This window comes from Lepus europaeus, chromosome 9 (genome assembly GCF_033115175.1).
Source record: "Lepus europaeus isolate LE1 chromosome 9, mLepTim1.pri, whole genome shotgun sequence".
Lineage (NCBI taxonomy): Eukaryota > Metazoa > Chordata > Mammalia > Lagomorpha > Leporidae > Lepus > Lepus europaeus.
In genome coordinates this window covers 56,475,008-56,492,450 of record NC_084835.1, presented here as the reverse complement: position 1 = coordinate 56,492,450, position 17,443 = coordinate 56,475,008, and the positions used below count along the sequence as shown (strand labels likewise).

General features: G+C 47.6%; 1 protein-coding gene across 1 annotated transcript in view; it reads right to left on the bottom strand.

The window, feature by feature from the left end:
- The window catches only part of AFG3L2 (AFG3 like matrix AAA peptidase subunit 2), a 57,578-nt gene extending 42,398 nt beyond the window's left edge, over positions 1 to 15,180 (bottom strand). Inside the window, exons 1-5 of the mRNA XM_062201338.1 lie at positions 15,049 to 15,180; positions 11,519 to 11,618; positions 10,750 to 10,836; positions 7,880 to 7,986; positions 7,592 to 7,744 (exon numbers count right to left, since the gene is read on the bottom strand). Coding sequence (XP_062057322.1) covers positions 7,592 to 7,744; positions 7,880 to 7,986; positions 10,750 to 10,836; positions 11,519 to 11,618; positions 15,049 to 15,165 — 564 coding nt within the window. The 5' untranslated portion in view covers positions 15,166 to 15,180. The remainder of the gene's footprint in view (positions 1 to 7,591; positions 7,745 to 7,879; positions 7,987 to 10,749; positions 10,837 to 11,518; positions 11,619 to 15,048) is intronic.
- Between the last annotated feature and the right edge of the window lie 2,263 nt (positions 15,181 to 17,443).

The window sequence follows — 17,443 nt, the reverse complement described above, 5'->3', positions numbered from 1 at the left end:
TAAACACAGAATAAAATATGACCAAAAAAGCACCAACCTGTGGTGGAACGAGGTGAAAAGTTCATGCCAAGATGGCCACTGAGGTGAAAAGTTCATGCCAAGATGGCCACTGACAACAGAAACGGCCTGGCAACAGGCCATGATTGGATGGCTTCAGAAACCACGAGACAACAGAGCCTGACTGATGGCAGGCCGTGACTGGATGGTTTCAGAAACTGCCTGGCGACAAGAGCCTGAGACTGGCAACAGGCTGTGATTGCATGGCTTTGGAAACTGCCTGGCAACAGGCTGTGATTGGTTGGGGCATAGACCGCCCCTTGACTGGATTGGCTGGTCTTGGCTATATAAGCTGTTGAACTAACTCAAATAAACGAGTCTGCGGGCTGCTCGCCTCAGGCCTGCTTTCACCCGACTCCCGGACTCCTGGGGTCTGTGTGGTGACTCCGTGCCTCTTGCCCCCACCACGCTCCTCCTCTCAGAAACAAATCCACTGCAACATTGTTGAGAAATCCACTGCAACACCAACCAATGTAAATGACTATAAATGCAAAAATCTTCAACAAAAGATTAGTAAACCAAATCCAGCATATTAAAAGACTACATTGGGGCTAATGCTGTGGCATAGCAAATAAAGCCCCAGCATGCTGTGCTGGCATCCCATATGAGTGCTGGTTCAAGTCCCAGCTACTCCTCCTCTTCAGAACCAGTGCTGCTAATGCACATCCTAGGAGGCAGTGGTAATGACTCAAAATAACTGGGTTCCTACCATCCACATGACACCAAGAATGAATTCCTACTCTTGGCTTTGGCCTGGCACAGCCCTGGCCATTGAGGGCACCTGGGGAGTAAACCAGCAGATAAAAGTGCTCCTTCCCTCTGCTGTTGAAATTAACTTTTAAAAATATAGGGGCCATGAAGGGTAAGGGTGTTGGTGAAAAAAGACCACCCCTGCCTGCATGTGAGCTCAGCATACAACTCTCTATTTTTATTTTTCTTATGTTTATTTGTTTTATTTACTTGGAAGGCAGAGAGAAAAATGGAGAGCTCCCACCTACTGGTTCACTCCCCAAATGCATACAACAGGCAGGGCTGGGAACACTGTCTGGTCTCCCAAGTGAGTGGCAGGGACTCAACCATTTGACAGAGCTGGGACTTGAATCCAGGCGCTCCAATATAGGATGCAGGTGTCCCTCTCTAGTGGCATATTACTCTCACAAACACCCACTCCTCTCTCTTGTACCTCTCAAATTCTCCATAATGAAGCTTTTGATAACTAGACAAATGGTGGTTTCACAATAATATTCTGAATCAGATCTTGCAAATAACATGCATGAAATCTGTATTAATAAAGCAAACTGACTTCTAAGTCTCATTTACCTGGGAAATATCCCCCTGGCCCTTACATACGGTTTTAAAACACGAAGACATTGGGAAAGGCTGTTTGGGATGTCCCTGATCTCCATCTGAAATTACCGACACAAAAGCAGAGGAAAAATGCTTCCCATTTACCTCTCGAGGCTGGAGGTCTCTAATCCCAGTAAGAATTACACCTCCTAATTCCTAGTACTGACAAAACAAGTCTTGGTGGGTCAAAAAAAAATCCTCCATTTTAATATTTAAAATGTCTGCTTTGTTATGGCCTTGCCTACATACTGACGGAGTCTATGAATTAAAAAGGCTTCCATAGCCTAGACAGCTCATGTCAAGAGCCTTAGGTGATTACTGACATCATACATAAGAGTATTAATTATTAAATTAACAAGAGTCACTGCACACTAACTTCCCATGTAGGACCTCTGTCCTCAAAGAGTTGTACTCTAATTAAGTCTAAGTGCTTGCAAAAGATCTATCATTCTTGGGTGCTTCTTTAAAGTTAATTAAGTTACTAAGGAAAAAAAAAAAGCAAAATTAACTTCAAGATGCATCGACTGGGCTGGCGCCGTGGCTCACTTGGCTAATCCTCTGCCTGTGGCGCTGGCACCCCAGGTTCTAGCCCCAGCTGGGGCACCGGATTGTGTCCCAGTTGCTCCTTTTCCAGTCCAGCTCTCTGCTGTGGCCCAGGAAGGCAGTGGAGGATGGCCCAAGTGTTTGGGCCCTGCACCCGCATGGGAGACCAGGAGAAGCACCTGGCTTCTGGCTTCGGATTGGTGCAGCAGGCCAGCCATAGCGGCCACTTGGGGGTGAACCAACGGAAGGAAGACCTTTCTCTCTCTCTAACTCTGCCTGTCAAAAAAAAAAAAAAAAAAAAAAAAAGATGCAATGACTGAGGGCTGACGCTGTGGCATAGTGGGTAAAGCCACCAGTGCAGTGAAGGCATCCCATATGAGCGCTAGTTCAAGTCCCGGCTGCTCCACTTCCAATCCAGCTCTCTGCTATGGCCTGGGAAAGCAGTGGAAGATGGCCCAAGCAGTTGGGCCCTTGCACCCACGTGGGAGACCCGGAGGAAGCTCCTGGCTTCGGATCAGCACAGCTCCGGCCGTTGCAGCCAATTGGGGAGTGAACCAGTGGATGGAAGACCTCTCTCTCTCTGTCTTTCCTTCTCTCTCTGTGTAACTTTCAAATAAACAAATAAATCTTAAAAAAAAAAAAAAAAAAAAAAAAGGAAGCAATGACTGAACAGCCGTTGTATCGACGGTTGAGGAACAGTTTTTTTTTTTAACCGTGCAAACTGTTGAACTCTTTACTTAGTATAGAGTTGGTCTTCTGTGTATAAAGTTAGTTGAAAATGGATCTTAGTGGAAAATGGGACTGGGGATGGTAGGTGGTTATAGTGGGAAGAATCACTATATTCCTAAAGTTGTACTCACGAAATGCATGAAGTTTGTATTCCTTAAATAAAAAGTTTCTTTTGGGGAAACAAACAAAAAAATATAGGGTCCAGCACTGTGGCATAGCAGGTAAAGCTACTGCCTGTGGTGCTGGCATTCAATATGGGTGCCTGTTTGAGTCCCGGCTGCTCCTCTTCCGATTCAGCTCTCTGCTATGACCTGGGAAAGCAGCAGAAGATGGCTCAAGTCCTTGAGCCCCTGCACCCACGTGGGAGACCCAGAAGAAGCTCCTGGCTCCTAGCTTCAGATCGGCGCAGCTCCAGCCGTTGTGGCCATTTGGGGAGTGAACCAGCAGATGGAAGGAAGACCTCTCTCTGCCTCTCCCTCTGTAACTCTGCCTTTCAAATAAATAATTTTTTAAAAAATATATAAACATATATACATAAAAGTGTTGGTTAGGACATGAAGAAATTTCAATTCTTATGCGTTCTTGGGAGGAACGTGGCTCCTTAAAAACAGATTTACCATTATGATCCAGCAATTCCACTTTACAAAATGCCCAAAAGAAATGAAAGCAGGGACTCCAAGAGCTGCACACTTACATTCATAGCAGCATTACTCACAATAGTTAAAACGTGGAAACAACCCAAGTGTCTATGGGTAGATGAATGGATACGCAAAATGTGGCACATATATACAATGGAATACTATTTAACCTTCCATATGGATGAACTCTGAGGACAGTATGCTGCATCACAAAAACACACCTATGATTCTGCTTGTAGGAGGATCTAGAGTGGTCAAAAATCACAGAAACACGAAGTAGAACAGCTGTTGCCAGGAGCCAGGGGTAGGGGGAGAATTGGAGTTGTAGCTTACTGAGTACAGAGTTTCAATTTTAGTTTACAACATGTAAAGAATTCTGGAGGTGGATGGTGATGATGGTTGCACTTCGAACATATTTAACATATGTTAAATATACCTACAAACAGTTAAGATAGTCAATTTTAGGTTATGTATATTCTACCACAATAAAAAAATTGAGGGGAAAGGTGATAAGCATTAAAAAGATGATGCATGCCAATCTAATTTAAGAAAATAAAATATGAAGATAAGCATTGTGGCACAGCAGGTTAGGCTGCCACTTGGGACGCCCGGTTCAAGTCCTGGCTATTTTGCTTCTGATCCAGCTTCCTGCTAATGGGAATCTTGAGAGAAAGCAGATACTTGGGACCCTGTCACCGAGATGGAATTCCTAGCTTTGAGCTGGCCCAACCATGGCCATTTAGGCCATGTGGAGAGTGACGCAGCAGATGGAAGATCTTACACTTTCTATCTGCCCTTCAAATGAAATGAAAACATGATAAAAATTTCCTTAAAAATAAATGACTGTTGTCACATTAACATATCAAATACAGGGGAAAGCATTATTTCAACATAGTCAAAAGAGCTGAAAAAATTTCACACTCATTCCTAAAACTAAGGAAGCTTTCTCAATGTAATAAAAATCCATTTGAGAAGACAGCCCCTTACCACAATGGTGAAATCCTATTAGTCAGTACATTTAAAATCAACAAATCACTTCTTTTTTTTTTTTTTTTTTTTTTGACAGGCAGAGTGGACAGTGAGAGAGAGAGACAGAGAGAAAGGTCTTCCTTTGCTGTTGGTTCACCCTCCAAAGGCCGCCGCGGCTGGCATACCGCGCTGATCCGAAGGCAGGAGCCAGGTGCTTATCCTGGTCTCCCATGCGGGTGCAGGGCCCAAGCACTTGGGCCATCCTCCACTGCACTCCTGGGCCACAGCAAAGAGCTGGACTGGAAGAGGAGCAACCGGGACAGAATCCGGCGCCCTGACCAGGACTAGAACCCGGTGTGCCGGCGCCGCTAGGTGGAGGATTAGCCTGTTGAGCCATGGCACCAGCCAACAAATCACTTCTAATCATCCTTACTCATTTTTGTGCTTCTGACCAACTAAGACACAAAACTATTTCCCTCATCCTAGATGTTCACTTAGTTTCTTTCCCCCTCGGCGCCGCGGCTCACTAGGCTAATCCTCCGCCTTGCGGCGCCGGCACACCGGGTTCTAGTCCCAGTCGGGGCACCGATCCTGTCCGGTTGCCCCTCTTCCAGGCCAGCTCTCTGCTGTGGCCAGAGAGTGCAGCGGAGGATGTCCCAAGTGCTTGGGCCCTGCACCCCATGGGAGACCAGGAGAAGCACCTGGCTCCTGCCATCGGATCAGCGCGGTGCGCCGGCCGCAGCGCGCCAACTGTGGCGGCCATTGGAGGGTGAACCAATGGCAAAAGGAAGACCTTTCTCTCTGTCTCTCTCTCACTGTCCACTCTGCCTGTCAAAAAAAAAAAAAAAAAAAAAACCTCTCAAATGAATAACCTAGTAAATCTTATAAAAAAGAAAAACTACTGAAGTGGCTCAAAAGATTAAGCCTCTATATATACACTGCCCTACATGAAAGATGTACTGAGACTGCCCATTTCACATATCCTGTCAATACTGAGTAACGATTCTTTTTTTAAATTTATTTGACAGGTAGAGTTATAGACAGTGAGACAGAAAGGTCTTCCCTCCGTTGGTTTACTCCCCAAATGACTGCCATGGCTGGCACTATGCCGATCCAAAGCCAGGAGCCAGGTGCTTCTTTCTGGTCTCCCATGTGAGTGTAGGGGCCCATCCTCCACTGCCTTCCCAGGCCACAGCAGAGGAGCAACCAGGACTAGAACCCGGCGCCCATATGGGATGTTGGCGCCACAGGCAGAGGATTAGTCAAATGAGCCACAGCACCAGCCCCCGAGTTATGACGCTTTATTAATAATCATAGCAAATCTGGTTTCTTGCTTTTAATCTATGTTTATTTGTGAAGCTAAGTTCTGTCATGCTTTTCTTTTTCTGTTTTTCCCTTCCATTTACACTTCTTATATTCACTTTAAAAAAAGAGAGATTTACTTATTTATTTGAAAGCCAGAGAGAAGGAGCAAGACAGAGATCTTCCATCTGCTGGTTCACTCCCCTAATGTCCAAAATGGCTGAACTGGGCTGATCTGAAGCCAGGAGTGTCTTCCAGGTTTCCCACTTGGGTGCAGGGGCCCAAGCACTTGGGCCATCTTCCACTGCTTTCCCAGGCACATTAGCAGGAAGCTGGATTGGAAATGGAGCAGCTGGACTCGAACCCATACCCACATGGATGCCAGCACTGCAGGTGAAGGCTTAACCTTCTATGCCACTGCACCAGCCCCACATTTCTTATTTTATAGCTGAGTTATATTCTTTGCTCCACTCAACTGAAGTACCTACTTTTCACTCAGCTATCTTGGTCTTAATGATTATTTTACAATAATGTATATTCTGGGCTTGTAATCTCAAAGTAAACATATTAAAGGTAAAACATCTAAATACATAACCATTTCCATTTCTTCCATCCCTACTCTCCTCAGGAATAACTTAGATTATCCATAAAACCAAGTGTTAGGAGGTTAAATCATTGCTCCCCAGGTGACACAGCAGGCCTAATATTGGTTCTCTTGCTATCATGACATTTCATCAGTTCTAACATGCACACTATTCATATTTTAACATCTCAGAAATTGGGATCCAATTATAAAACGAGTCCATATCACAGTTTCACTGGCAGCTCATTACATTTTTCTTAGTAATATTAAATAACATGTCTGACAATCAACAGCATTTTAAACACACTGAAATACAATCTCACCTGGCCAAAGACCCAGCAGGTGGCAACCAAGGCTTCTAGCAAACAGTCACTCACCACACACTCTCCTGAGGCCCTCCCTTGGAGCCTGTCCACTCTAACAACTGAGTACCCACAAAACTTGGAATATTGAAAACAGTGAAGACATAAAAACAGCTCTGAGAAAGGCTGGCTGGCACACAGCAGCAGTGACACGTGAGAAAATGTGATGGCAGGCTACCAGGACTACCACTGGAAGCAATGCTAAAACTTGGTAAGGTGCCTGCAGAGTGGCACAGTGGGCGAAGCTGTTGTCAGCAACATTGGCATCCCAAATGGGTGCCAGTTTATGTCCCGACTGCTTCTGATCCAGCTTCCTGCTAATGCACTTTGGAAAACAGAAGATGGCCCAAGTGCTTGGGCCCCTTCACCCACAAAGGATATCCAGATGAAGCTCCTGGCCTTGGCCTGGCCTGGCCCTGGCCGTTGAGGCCACTGGAGGAGTGAACCAGTGGATTGAAGAGCTCTCTGTCTTTCCCTCTCTTACTCTCTGTAACTCTGCCTTTCAAATAAACAAATCTTTAAAAAACAAAGAGAAGCAGCTGGCACTGTAGCATGGTGGGTTAAGCTGCTGTCTGCAGTGTTGGCATGCCATACGGGTGCCAATTTGATTCCCAGCTGTTCCATTTCTGATCCAGTTCCTTGCTAATGTGTCTGGAAAAGCAGTAGAAGATGGCCCCAGTGCTTGGGCCCTGCATGGGAGACCTGGGTGAAGCTCCTGGCTTCAGATCAGCCCAGCTCCAGTCATAGCGGCATTTGGGGAATGAACCAGGGAATGGAAGATTAATCTCTATCTCTCTCTAACTCTGCCTTTCAAATAAATAAAATAAATCTTAAAAAAGAGAGAGAGAAAAGAAAAAGCATTGAGATAAAAGGAATCTCAAAAATTTGGGGATGCTGGGTCAAAATAGGTTTTTTAAATGCAACAATTTTCAGCATTAAAACAATACAGTGTGGTGGGCAAGGCTGGTTCTGCCTTGCTGACTGCTTTATTTCCTTCTTGGTCGACCGGACCAAGCCTGCCTTCTGAACTACTACAGCCACCAACCCCATAAAATACTTACTACTCCTTTAGAAAGATAGTTATTGACAAAGTCCTTCCAAGTAATTTCTCTCCCCGAGCTCTTGAACAAGAAGTAAAGCATGATTCCACCCCAAAACAGAGCAGTCCAGAGAAAGTACATCCTGAAGTCCTTGTCGTCCCATGGAAAGTCACCCTGGCAAAAAGGAAGACAGTTCCCGTGAAAAACAAAACTGGCCCACAACGATCCACACCATGTGACACAAATCCCTCCCAACCTTTCCTGGGGTCCCCATCGGAACCTCCAAATGAACAAAGTTTAGAATCAGACCTTCTGGAACCTGGACCACCAGTGAGAATCATCTTTCTTGCTGCTTCGCTTTCCACCACCACCACCGCCTCCTCCAGAAGAGCGTGAGGTAGATGCTGGTTTTGATTCTGTGCACAGAAAAACAGCACACACAGCACGGCAGGTCTTATATCTCACAATGTTTTCATTATTTAGATGAATAAATGACTTACTAAACGATACATGATAGCAACCTACAAGTTACTAAATAAAGCACTGAGATAGGATGCAAATACAAAGCAGTAACATTCAAGGAGATTCCAAATATTCCACTACATTATCTCATGAAATGTGCACAATAACCCAATAGCCCGAGAGGTATGCTATTATATCCATCTCAGAGGAAGAAAGTAGAGCTTAAGTAATTTGTGGGATAACTTGGTGCAGTGTTTTTTTTTAAGATTTTTTTTTTAATTTTATTATTTTTTTGATACCCCCCCAAATGGCCTGCATGGGAGACCAGGAGGAAGCACCTGACTCCTGAATTCGGATCGGTGCAGCGCACCATTGGCAAAAAGAAAAAAAAAAACCCACACAAAATTAGTCTGCAAGAATCTAAATTAGTCAGTATGTGCTGAACTGTGGGCGCCCCCAAATCCAGGTGCTAATGTCCTAAGCCTCAGCACTCAGACTATGGCCTTACTTAGAGACAGGATCTCTACAGGAGGAAACCAAGTTAACATGAGGTCATCAGGGTCATAATGGTGTCATTATAAAAAGAGGACATTTAGAAATATTTATGTATTTAAAAATACATACATTATTTAGAAAATACATACATACACACACACACACAGCAAGTGAAATGAAGAGACCTGGAGAAAGACAGTTAACTACAAGCCTTGAACAGATTCCCCCTCAGCCCTGAACTGCCTGCTGCAGAGCCCCTGTACCTGTCTTAACGAAGCCAAGTCAGGGTGAGCTATGATATGCATGAACCTCCCCCCTGCCAAGGCCCCCGACTGGGAAACACAGCAACAGCATACCACTCAAGCTGTCTGACAACACTGCAACCTACCGTGGGACACAGCAACGCAGATACAAAAGGCACCCAAGCTTGTACATGTAAAATGCACATATTTTCACTACTCTGCCCCTAAACCAAGATGCAAGGACTACCTGCCGTGCCCTGAGAAAACTGGCAGCTGCCTGTGTGGCCAACACTGCAGCCCAGAACCCCAGGAACATGATCAACCCGTGCTAGTGTTTCTCCCTCCTCTGACCTCCTAGCCTTGCTTTTCCAATCCCTGCATTCGTTGAGCACATTATTTTTCTCTCCAACTAGATGCTAAGCTTATTTTAAAACAAGGAGGACAGGCATACAGTGTAGTGGGTTAAGCCACTGCTTGTTGACACCCAAATCCCACATGGGAGTGCCGGTTCAAATTCTAGCTACTCTGTTTCCAATCCAGTGTCCTGCGAATGCACTTGGGAAGCAGCAGATGATGGCTCAAATACTTCAGCTGCTGCCACCCATATGGGAGACCCGGTTGGAGCTGGCTCCCAGCTTCAGCCCTGGCTGTTGGAGGCATTTAGGGAGTAAACCAGCAGATGGAAGATCTCTGTCTCTCCCTGTCACTATGCCTTTCAAATAAATAAATCTTAAGCAAACAAACAAGGTTGAATTCTATTTTTTCTCACAATTCCCTAAAAAGGTAAGATGCCAGGTAAATACCAATACATGCTAAATGTTATCACCCTCATGAAATGAAGGCAAAAGCTCAGGACCTACAGAGCCCCTTCAGCCACTCAGCTCTAAGAAACCCTGTCTGGCAAGCTGGCACTGTGGCGCAGCAGGTTAAAACCCCAACATCCCATCTGGGCCCTGGTTCGAGTCCCAGCTGCTGCACTTCTTATCCAGCTCCCTGTTAATGTGCCTGGGAAAGCAGTGGAGGATGGTGCAAGTGCTTGGGCCCCTGCACCCATATGGGAGGTCCCGAAAAAGCTCCTGGCCCCTGGCTTCTGATTGGCTCAGCTGCAGCCGTTGCAGCCATTTGGGGAGTGAACCAGTAGATGAAAGATCTCTCTCTCTCTCTCTCTGTAACTCTGCCTTTCAAATAAATAAAATAAATCTTAAAAAAAAAAAAAAAAAAAAAGGCCGGCGCCGCGGCTCACTAGGCTAATCCTCCGCCTTGCGGCGCCGGCACACCAGGTTCTAGTCCCGGTCGGGGCGCCGGATTCTGTCCCAGTTGCCCCTCTTCCAGGCCAGCTCTCTGCTGTGGCCAGGGAGTGCAGTGGAGGATGACCCAGGTACTTGGGCCCTGCACCCCAGGGGAGACCAGGATAAGCACCTGGCTCCTGCCATCGGATCAGCGCGGTGCACCGGCCGCAGCGCGCCAACTGTGGCGGCCATTGGAGGGTGAACCAACGGCAAAAGGAAGACCTTTCTCTCTGTCTCTCTCTCTCACTGTCCACTCTGCCTGTCAAAAAAAAAAAAAAAAAAAAAAAAAAAGGCAGAAACCCTGTCTAAAGAGTTTTAGGAATATTAGTTTATCAGAACAATTTCAAAAAATATTGTATTATAATCCAATATACACTAAATAAATGAGATGTATTAGCTAAGACTTTTCTCAATGGCTTAAATTATGTGTCAGACATCTACCAAATATACTGAGTTTGATCAGCCAGTATCTCTAAGCTGATTAGAGATAACTAATTTACTTCAACCTGAAAATGACAGGAAAATACAAACAGAAAATTAAGGTGTAACGAAACACAGGATGTGAATCTTTCATGCACATATAACCTACAGTTTCAGAAGTGATTTTCGGTAACTCTTTATTCAGTGCACACAATACCATCATATGTTAGGGAAAAACAATGAAGCCAAACAAATCTTTGTTAAAGAGTACCTTTTTTCTCTCCCATAGCTTCTTTAGGTTCACTAGAATTTTTTCCATTTTTCCCATTTTTCCCATTAGGAAAGTATTTTTCAAATCCTGTTAGAAAAGGAAAAAATACACATCCTCAAAATAAAATTCATCAAGGTGTATGTGTGCTCATTTGCTTTTAAACCAACTGATACATCATCAAACATACAAGCTAGGGGCCAGCGCTGTAGAATAGCAGGTAAAGCCGCTGCCTGCAGTGCAGGCATCCCATATGGGCACCGGTTTGAGTCCCAGCTGCTCCACTTCCCATCCAGCTCTCTGCTATGGTGTGGGAAAGCAGTGGAAGATGGCCCAGGTCCTTGGGCCCCTGCACCCGCATGGGAGGCCCAGAAGAAGCTCCTGGCTTCGGACTGGCACAGTCCGGCTGTTGCGGCCATCTGGGGAGTGAACCAGTGCACGGAAGACCTTTCTGTCTGTCTCTTCCTCTCACTATCTGTAACTCTACCTCTCAAATAAATAAATCTTAAAAAAGTACATGAAAGTCTAATGCAGCTTACAACCCTCAAGTGTTAAAGAGGAAAGCCTCCTTTGCGGGCCAATTTCACTACCTATAAAAACGCTTAGTATTTGAGGGTGACATATTTTCATCGCTGTAATCAGAAAGAAGTTGGAGGTGCAGACTGGTCACAGGAGACAGAAGAGTCAACCTGAAACTAAACCTGTGCACCAGTGTAGGAAACCCTGCTGATGATACGTCTCTTCAACATTACAGCCACACCTGGGTGCTTACCTTTCGGTGGGCGAGAACAAAATCTCTGATAAGCAGCAATCATATCTGTCAAGAGGGAATTTCTGCTGGCTGCCGCCTGAGTTGTAGCATATCGGTAAAACTGCAACACAACAGAAAAATCAAAGCATGAAGGCCATATCAAGATAACAAATGCAAGAGGGCTTTACTTCCTAATACCAGAGCGGGTGAAATGTTTCCCCCTTGCACAGCAGTTTTAACTAGCACAGAACACCACCCTCTCAGGACAGCAAGGGTTATCAGCAGTCTGCCACTTTGTTCCAGCAACAGAGCCAGGAAACAAACATCATTACCCAGAAGACAAGAATACCTCAAAATCGAACATCATTTAAAACTGTGGATCACTGTCACTACAATTATCTGACAGCGGTCACTTTGGCAATGTTTACTTAATCTCCAGAAATATTTAAAAGACAAACTCAGACACAGAAAGAAAACCTGCTGCTTCATGCTGACTCACTGACATGATCTACGACACACAGCAAGACATTTACCTGAAATTATAGACCGGTGCTGCCAGTCAACCTAGTTCTAAATTTATGTAAGTTCGACCATAAGAAAGTTATAGCCCAACACCACTGATAATTTTTAGAAAGATTTACTTATTTACTTGAAAGTCAGAGTCAGAGAGAGAGAGATACCTTCCATCTGCTGCTTCACTCCTCAAATGGCTGCAATGGCCAGAACCGGGCCAAGTGGAAGCCAGGAGCTTCTTCCAGGTCTCCCACACGGGTGCAGGGGCCCAAGGACTTGGGCCATCCTCTACTGCTTGCCTAGGCACGTTAGCAGGGAGCTGGATCAGAAGTAGAGCAGCCAGGACTCACACTTGCACCTTATGGGATGCAGCACTGCAGGTGGTGGTTTAACCAGCCACCACAGTGCCAGCTCCAACCACTGATAATTCTTATACTATCAACATTTGCTAAAAATATCTGATATACTGTCATCTTGGTATCATGGTGATACAAGTTCCACGACAAATATTTTCCTACTTTATACAACATGTTGTAAAAAAGCTGTCTGTAAACACACTAAATAAACTGAAGTATAAAACATAATAACAAGCCAAAGAAGCTCCCTATTACATTTTTAGATGTACAATTAAAAACAATCAATGGCAAGGGACACTGAGGGAAAATGTCCAAATCTGACACTTAAAAAGTTCAAGTAATCCTAACCTTTTGCCAACTGAACATTTACCACTATTTTTTTGGAGTGGGGACAGGCATTTAAATACAGGTGGGAAGGTTTCATGTGAAGCTCATCTGGTAAAATCTATCACCATCTGCCTCTTTTATGGCCTAAGAAGAAAATCAAAACTTCACAGGACCAAGTAAAACCACTTCACATCCACTAAGGTGGCCTTAATCAAAAACAAATATTGCTGAGAAATTGCAGCCCTAGTACATCGCTGGTGAGAACGTAAAACTGTGCAATCACTGTGGATTTTCACAATGTTAAATGCAGAGGTACCATATGATCCAGCAATTCCACTTCCACTCAAATTGAAAACATATATCCTCAAAAAATATATATAAATGTTCAGAGCAGCTTTATTTATAGCAACCCCAAAATGTGGACAACTCAAATGTCCTACTGCTGATGACTGGATAAATAAAATGTGGTACATCCACACAGTGGACTATATAAAAAGGGTACTGATGCATAGATAAACCCTGAAAATATGTTAAGTGTATGAAGCTAGACAGGTTACACACTGTCTGATTCCAGTTATGTGAAGTATCCAGAACAGGGCTAAGCGGATGGTTATAGGGAAACTGAGAGCGGCTACTAAAGGTTATGGGACTTTTTTTTTTTTTTTTTGGAGCGATGAAAATGTTTGTTTTGGAATAGGGTCTGTGATGGTTTAATAATCTTGCATGTAAGTTAAAAACCCCTGGGCTGCACATATTAAGATGATGGATTTGATGACATGTGAACAAAACTATCAACAGAAGCATGAGCTAATTTACTGGGCCACAGGGCCACGGCAAAAGAAGGTCTTTTGGATGAGATTCCCAACATAAAAATGGCAAACTCACAAGGCAGATCCCTACCTGCCCTTTGTATGTCTGAGTCCAATATTTAGGGGCAAGAGGAAAGGGCAGGACGAGAAAATGGATGTAATGCAAGGGCAGCTGGGAGTAGGAAACGGATGAGAACTAAGGAATCAACAAAAGACTAGCAAGGGTGCTTCAAGGTAAAAATCATGAATGCAGCAGTCAGTCCTCCATATTCCTGGACCCCCCCATCCTGGGACTCAGGGGACTGAACCAGGCACAGACTGAAAATATTAGAGAGGCTGCCACTTGTGATGCTGCAAAGTGCAGTCCCAGCTGCTCTGCTTCTGACCCAGCTCCCTGCTGCAGCACCTGGGAAGGCAGCAGATGAACAGCTTGGGCCCCTGCACCCAAATGGGAGACCTGGATGGAGTTTCAGGCTCCTGGATTTGGCCTGGCCCAGCCCCAGGCAAGTCCTTGGTGCCATTTTGGGAGTGAACCAGCAGACAGAAGATCCACCTCTCTCTAATAAATAAATCTTTTAAAAAATAAAATTTGGGGGAAAATATTGCACGTACTGAACACGATTCAAAGTATATGAAAGAATGTGCATAGGTTACATGCACTCAATAGTGTTTTACATAGGGGATTTGAGCATCCTTGAAGAAGCCAATTCCCCACGAATACCATGGGGTCACTGTACTATTACTCCCTCCTTTTAAGGGCCTCGGGCCACTAAGTGGCCAAGCCAACTTCCGGTGGCTGACCCCAGGGCCTCAATCACGTTACGCACCGCTAAGGGCTGACAAGCCGCAGCTGTGTCAGCCAACAGCTGACACCCACTAATCAATACACCTTCCCTTGAGACAGACGCCAGCCTGGTTCTGTCAACACCCGAGCATCACACTGCGCCCTGCACAGGGCTTGTTACCACTCAAGAGAAACAGCCTCCTGATGAGGGCAGGCCCTGTTATGTAACCAAATACGTAGTTACCACTGTGGAAGTGGCATTTCTGGTACTGAGAATTCGTAGTTATTGGTATCTCCTAGGGGCCAGTCTCAGAAGGCCAGCAACAGGCCCAATCCACAGCTGGGAAAACAAAGGACGCGGGGCCTTGCTCCAAATCTTCCGACTGCACAAGGCCCGCTGCGACCCTGACATACACACACACCACACGCGTTCTGTTTTCCAAGGTCATAAAAGCAGGTAAAACACGCCGCGCCGTGACCCACGCAGGTTTCTGCTGCCTGCTGAGGACCAAGACCCGGCTCCACCGCAGATGAGCGTTTCCCAGACAGCGCCCCACAGCCAGGGCCGGCCGCACGAGAGCGCCCGCGGCACCTCGGACACCGGGCCGGAGCGCCAGGTGCTCGGCTCGGACCCCACCAGGCACGCGGCCTCGTTGCCCAGGGGCCCGGCTGCGGCTCCGGCAGGGCGGTGACCTTGACGCCCGCTCGCGGCCGGAAGCAGGCTGCCGGCCGGGCAGAGGGCGCCGGCCGCCCGGGACTCACCCTCCGGAGGCAGGGCCGCTCGCTGAGGCCCAGGCCGGCGCCAGGCACAAGCAGCGGCGGGAAGCCGCGGGGCCAGCAGCCGCCCCGGCCCCACAGCAGCAGGCAGCGGTGCGCCATGGCCGCCGGAGCGGCCCGCTGCGCCCCGGCGCTGCGCAGGCGCGGCGTCTGCCGCCCACCGGCGGCCTCGGAAGCGGGCTCGGCTCCGGCGAGAGAGGCTGCTGAGGAGGGCAGCCGGCCCAAGGCTCGCGAGGGAGCCCACGCTCCAGCCACGCGCGTCTTCTCCCGCCGGCCCCGCCCCGGCGTGCCGACGTCGTCGGCGTCCCCTCCGGGGGCCGGCGGCGACCCCAGGGCGGACTGAAGGCGGGGCCTAGGGAGAACAGCGCCGAGGGCAAGCGGAGAGCGTAGCCAAAGAGAGACGCGCTGCGAAAGCGTGGGGCGGGGCCAAAGGGGTAGTGGGCGGGGCCAAGGGGCACGCTTTCTAGAGTAGGGAGGGAGCCAATAGGAGGGGCGTGCTGTGGAGTGGGAGTGGGCGTGGCCAAGGGCGTACTGGGCGAGCATTTTGATAGGCCGCCGTGAGATCAGGGGGCGGGACCTAGGGGGGAAAGCGCGGAGGGCGAGTGGGGGCGGTGAGCATAGGTGGGGGCGGGGAGCATAGGTGGGGGCGGGGCGTAAGGTGGGGCCAATGGGGACGGAGAGGCTGGAGGCGGGGCATAGGCGAGAGGGTCGAGCCAGGAGGCGCCAGGGGCAGTGGCGGAGGTTTTCGGGGCTGCCCGCCTGAGCCGCTCTGTCTCTTGGGACTAGATGCTTTCACCTTTGTAGCATTCATGCTCTCGCCCAGTCACTGGTGGAACATGTAATTGCTCGTCTGCCCACTGCCGAGCGTCTTGCCGCTAACGTGGAGGAGGGCCTGGGCTGAACTCGGTAACCGCTCTCCTGGGCCCACAGGAAGGTCTCACAGAGTGACCCTCAGGGGGTGAGCCTGCGGGGTAGAAAGGGAGGACTTTGCAGGCTCCTCCGTGAGCTCTGCCAGTGGCTGTGTCTGCGGATGGGAGAGGAGCAGGAAAGGCGGGCGAGTGAAGAGGCGGCCTCAGAAACTGCGTGTGCCTGCGAACACACGCAGTGGGGCATCTGGAAGAACAGACGGGAGGAGGTCACTGACTCTCTGACCTGCCCAAATGGCAGGCACCCAGAATTTTGACGGCCCGCTCGCTGCTGGCCAGACGTTCTCAGAAACAACCGTCGGCCAGCCCACGGGAGGGAACTTGGCGGTGCCTTCCAAAATGTCAAAAGCGTGGACTCCAAGCCGGTTATCCCATTTATGGACACGTGCAATGGTGACATATAAAATGCTGTGAGCACAAGGTTAACGTGTGTAATGGCAGCATTACTTGCAGTAGCAATGACTGAAAATGACCCAAGTGTCCATCTGTAAGACCTGGTTAAAACTATGAAAAAAGCCACGCAGTACAAAACGATGCAGCAATTTTTTAATGAGAAAATCTTATGTTCCCAGATAATATAGAGTAACAGGGCCTGCAACGACCAGGAAATACAAAAAGCAAAATACCTGAAGTATGGTTTTGAAGACATCAAACACCAGGCAGTGATGGCCAGCAACCCTGAGAGCCAGGAGACTGCCAGGGTGAGCCCTGGGATAACCTCGCTGTTTCCAGGCGCCCCCACCCACCGCGGGCACACAGGAGTCCAGGTGGAGGCTCCCAGCCTCCTAGAGTTTGAGGCTATGGACACAGAAGTCTGGGCAGGTCCATAATGAGGACAAAATTCCAGTGACCTAGAGTGACTCAGAGGGGACTGCACTGTGGCACAGCAGGCTAAGCTGATGTCTGCAGTGCTGGCATCCCATATGGGTGCTGGTTCAAGTCCCGGCTGCTCCACTTCCGATCCAGCTCTCTGCTATGGCCTGGGAAAGCAGCAGAGGATGGTCGGAGTTCTTGAGCTCCTGCTCCCTGTGGGCTGGCCCCCAGCTGGCCTGGCACAGCCCAGCCATTGCAGTAATTGTGGCTGTGAATCAGTGCCTTTTTTTCTCTTTTCTCTTTTCTCTTTCTCTCTTCTTCTTTCTTTCTTTTTCTTTTCTTTTCTCTTTTTTGAGATTTGCTTATTTATTTGAAAGACAGAGTTACAAAGAGAGAAAGATCTTCCATCTGATGTTTCACACACACACACACACACACACACACCCCATATGACTGCAATGCCCGGGGCTGGACAGGCCAAACCAAGAGCCTGGAGCCCTATCTGGATCTCCCACATCAGTGGCAAAGGCCTAAGCACTTGAACCAACCTCTGCTATCTTCCCAGGCACGTTAGCAGGGAGCTGGATTGAAAGTAGAGCAGCTGGAACTTGAGCCAGTGCTCATATGGGATGTCTACTTTG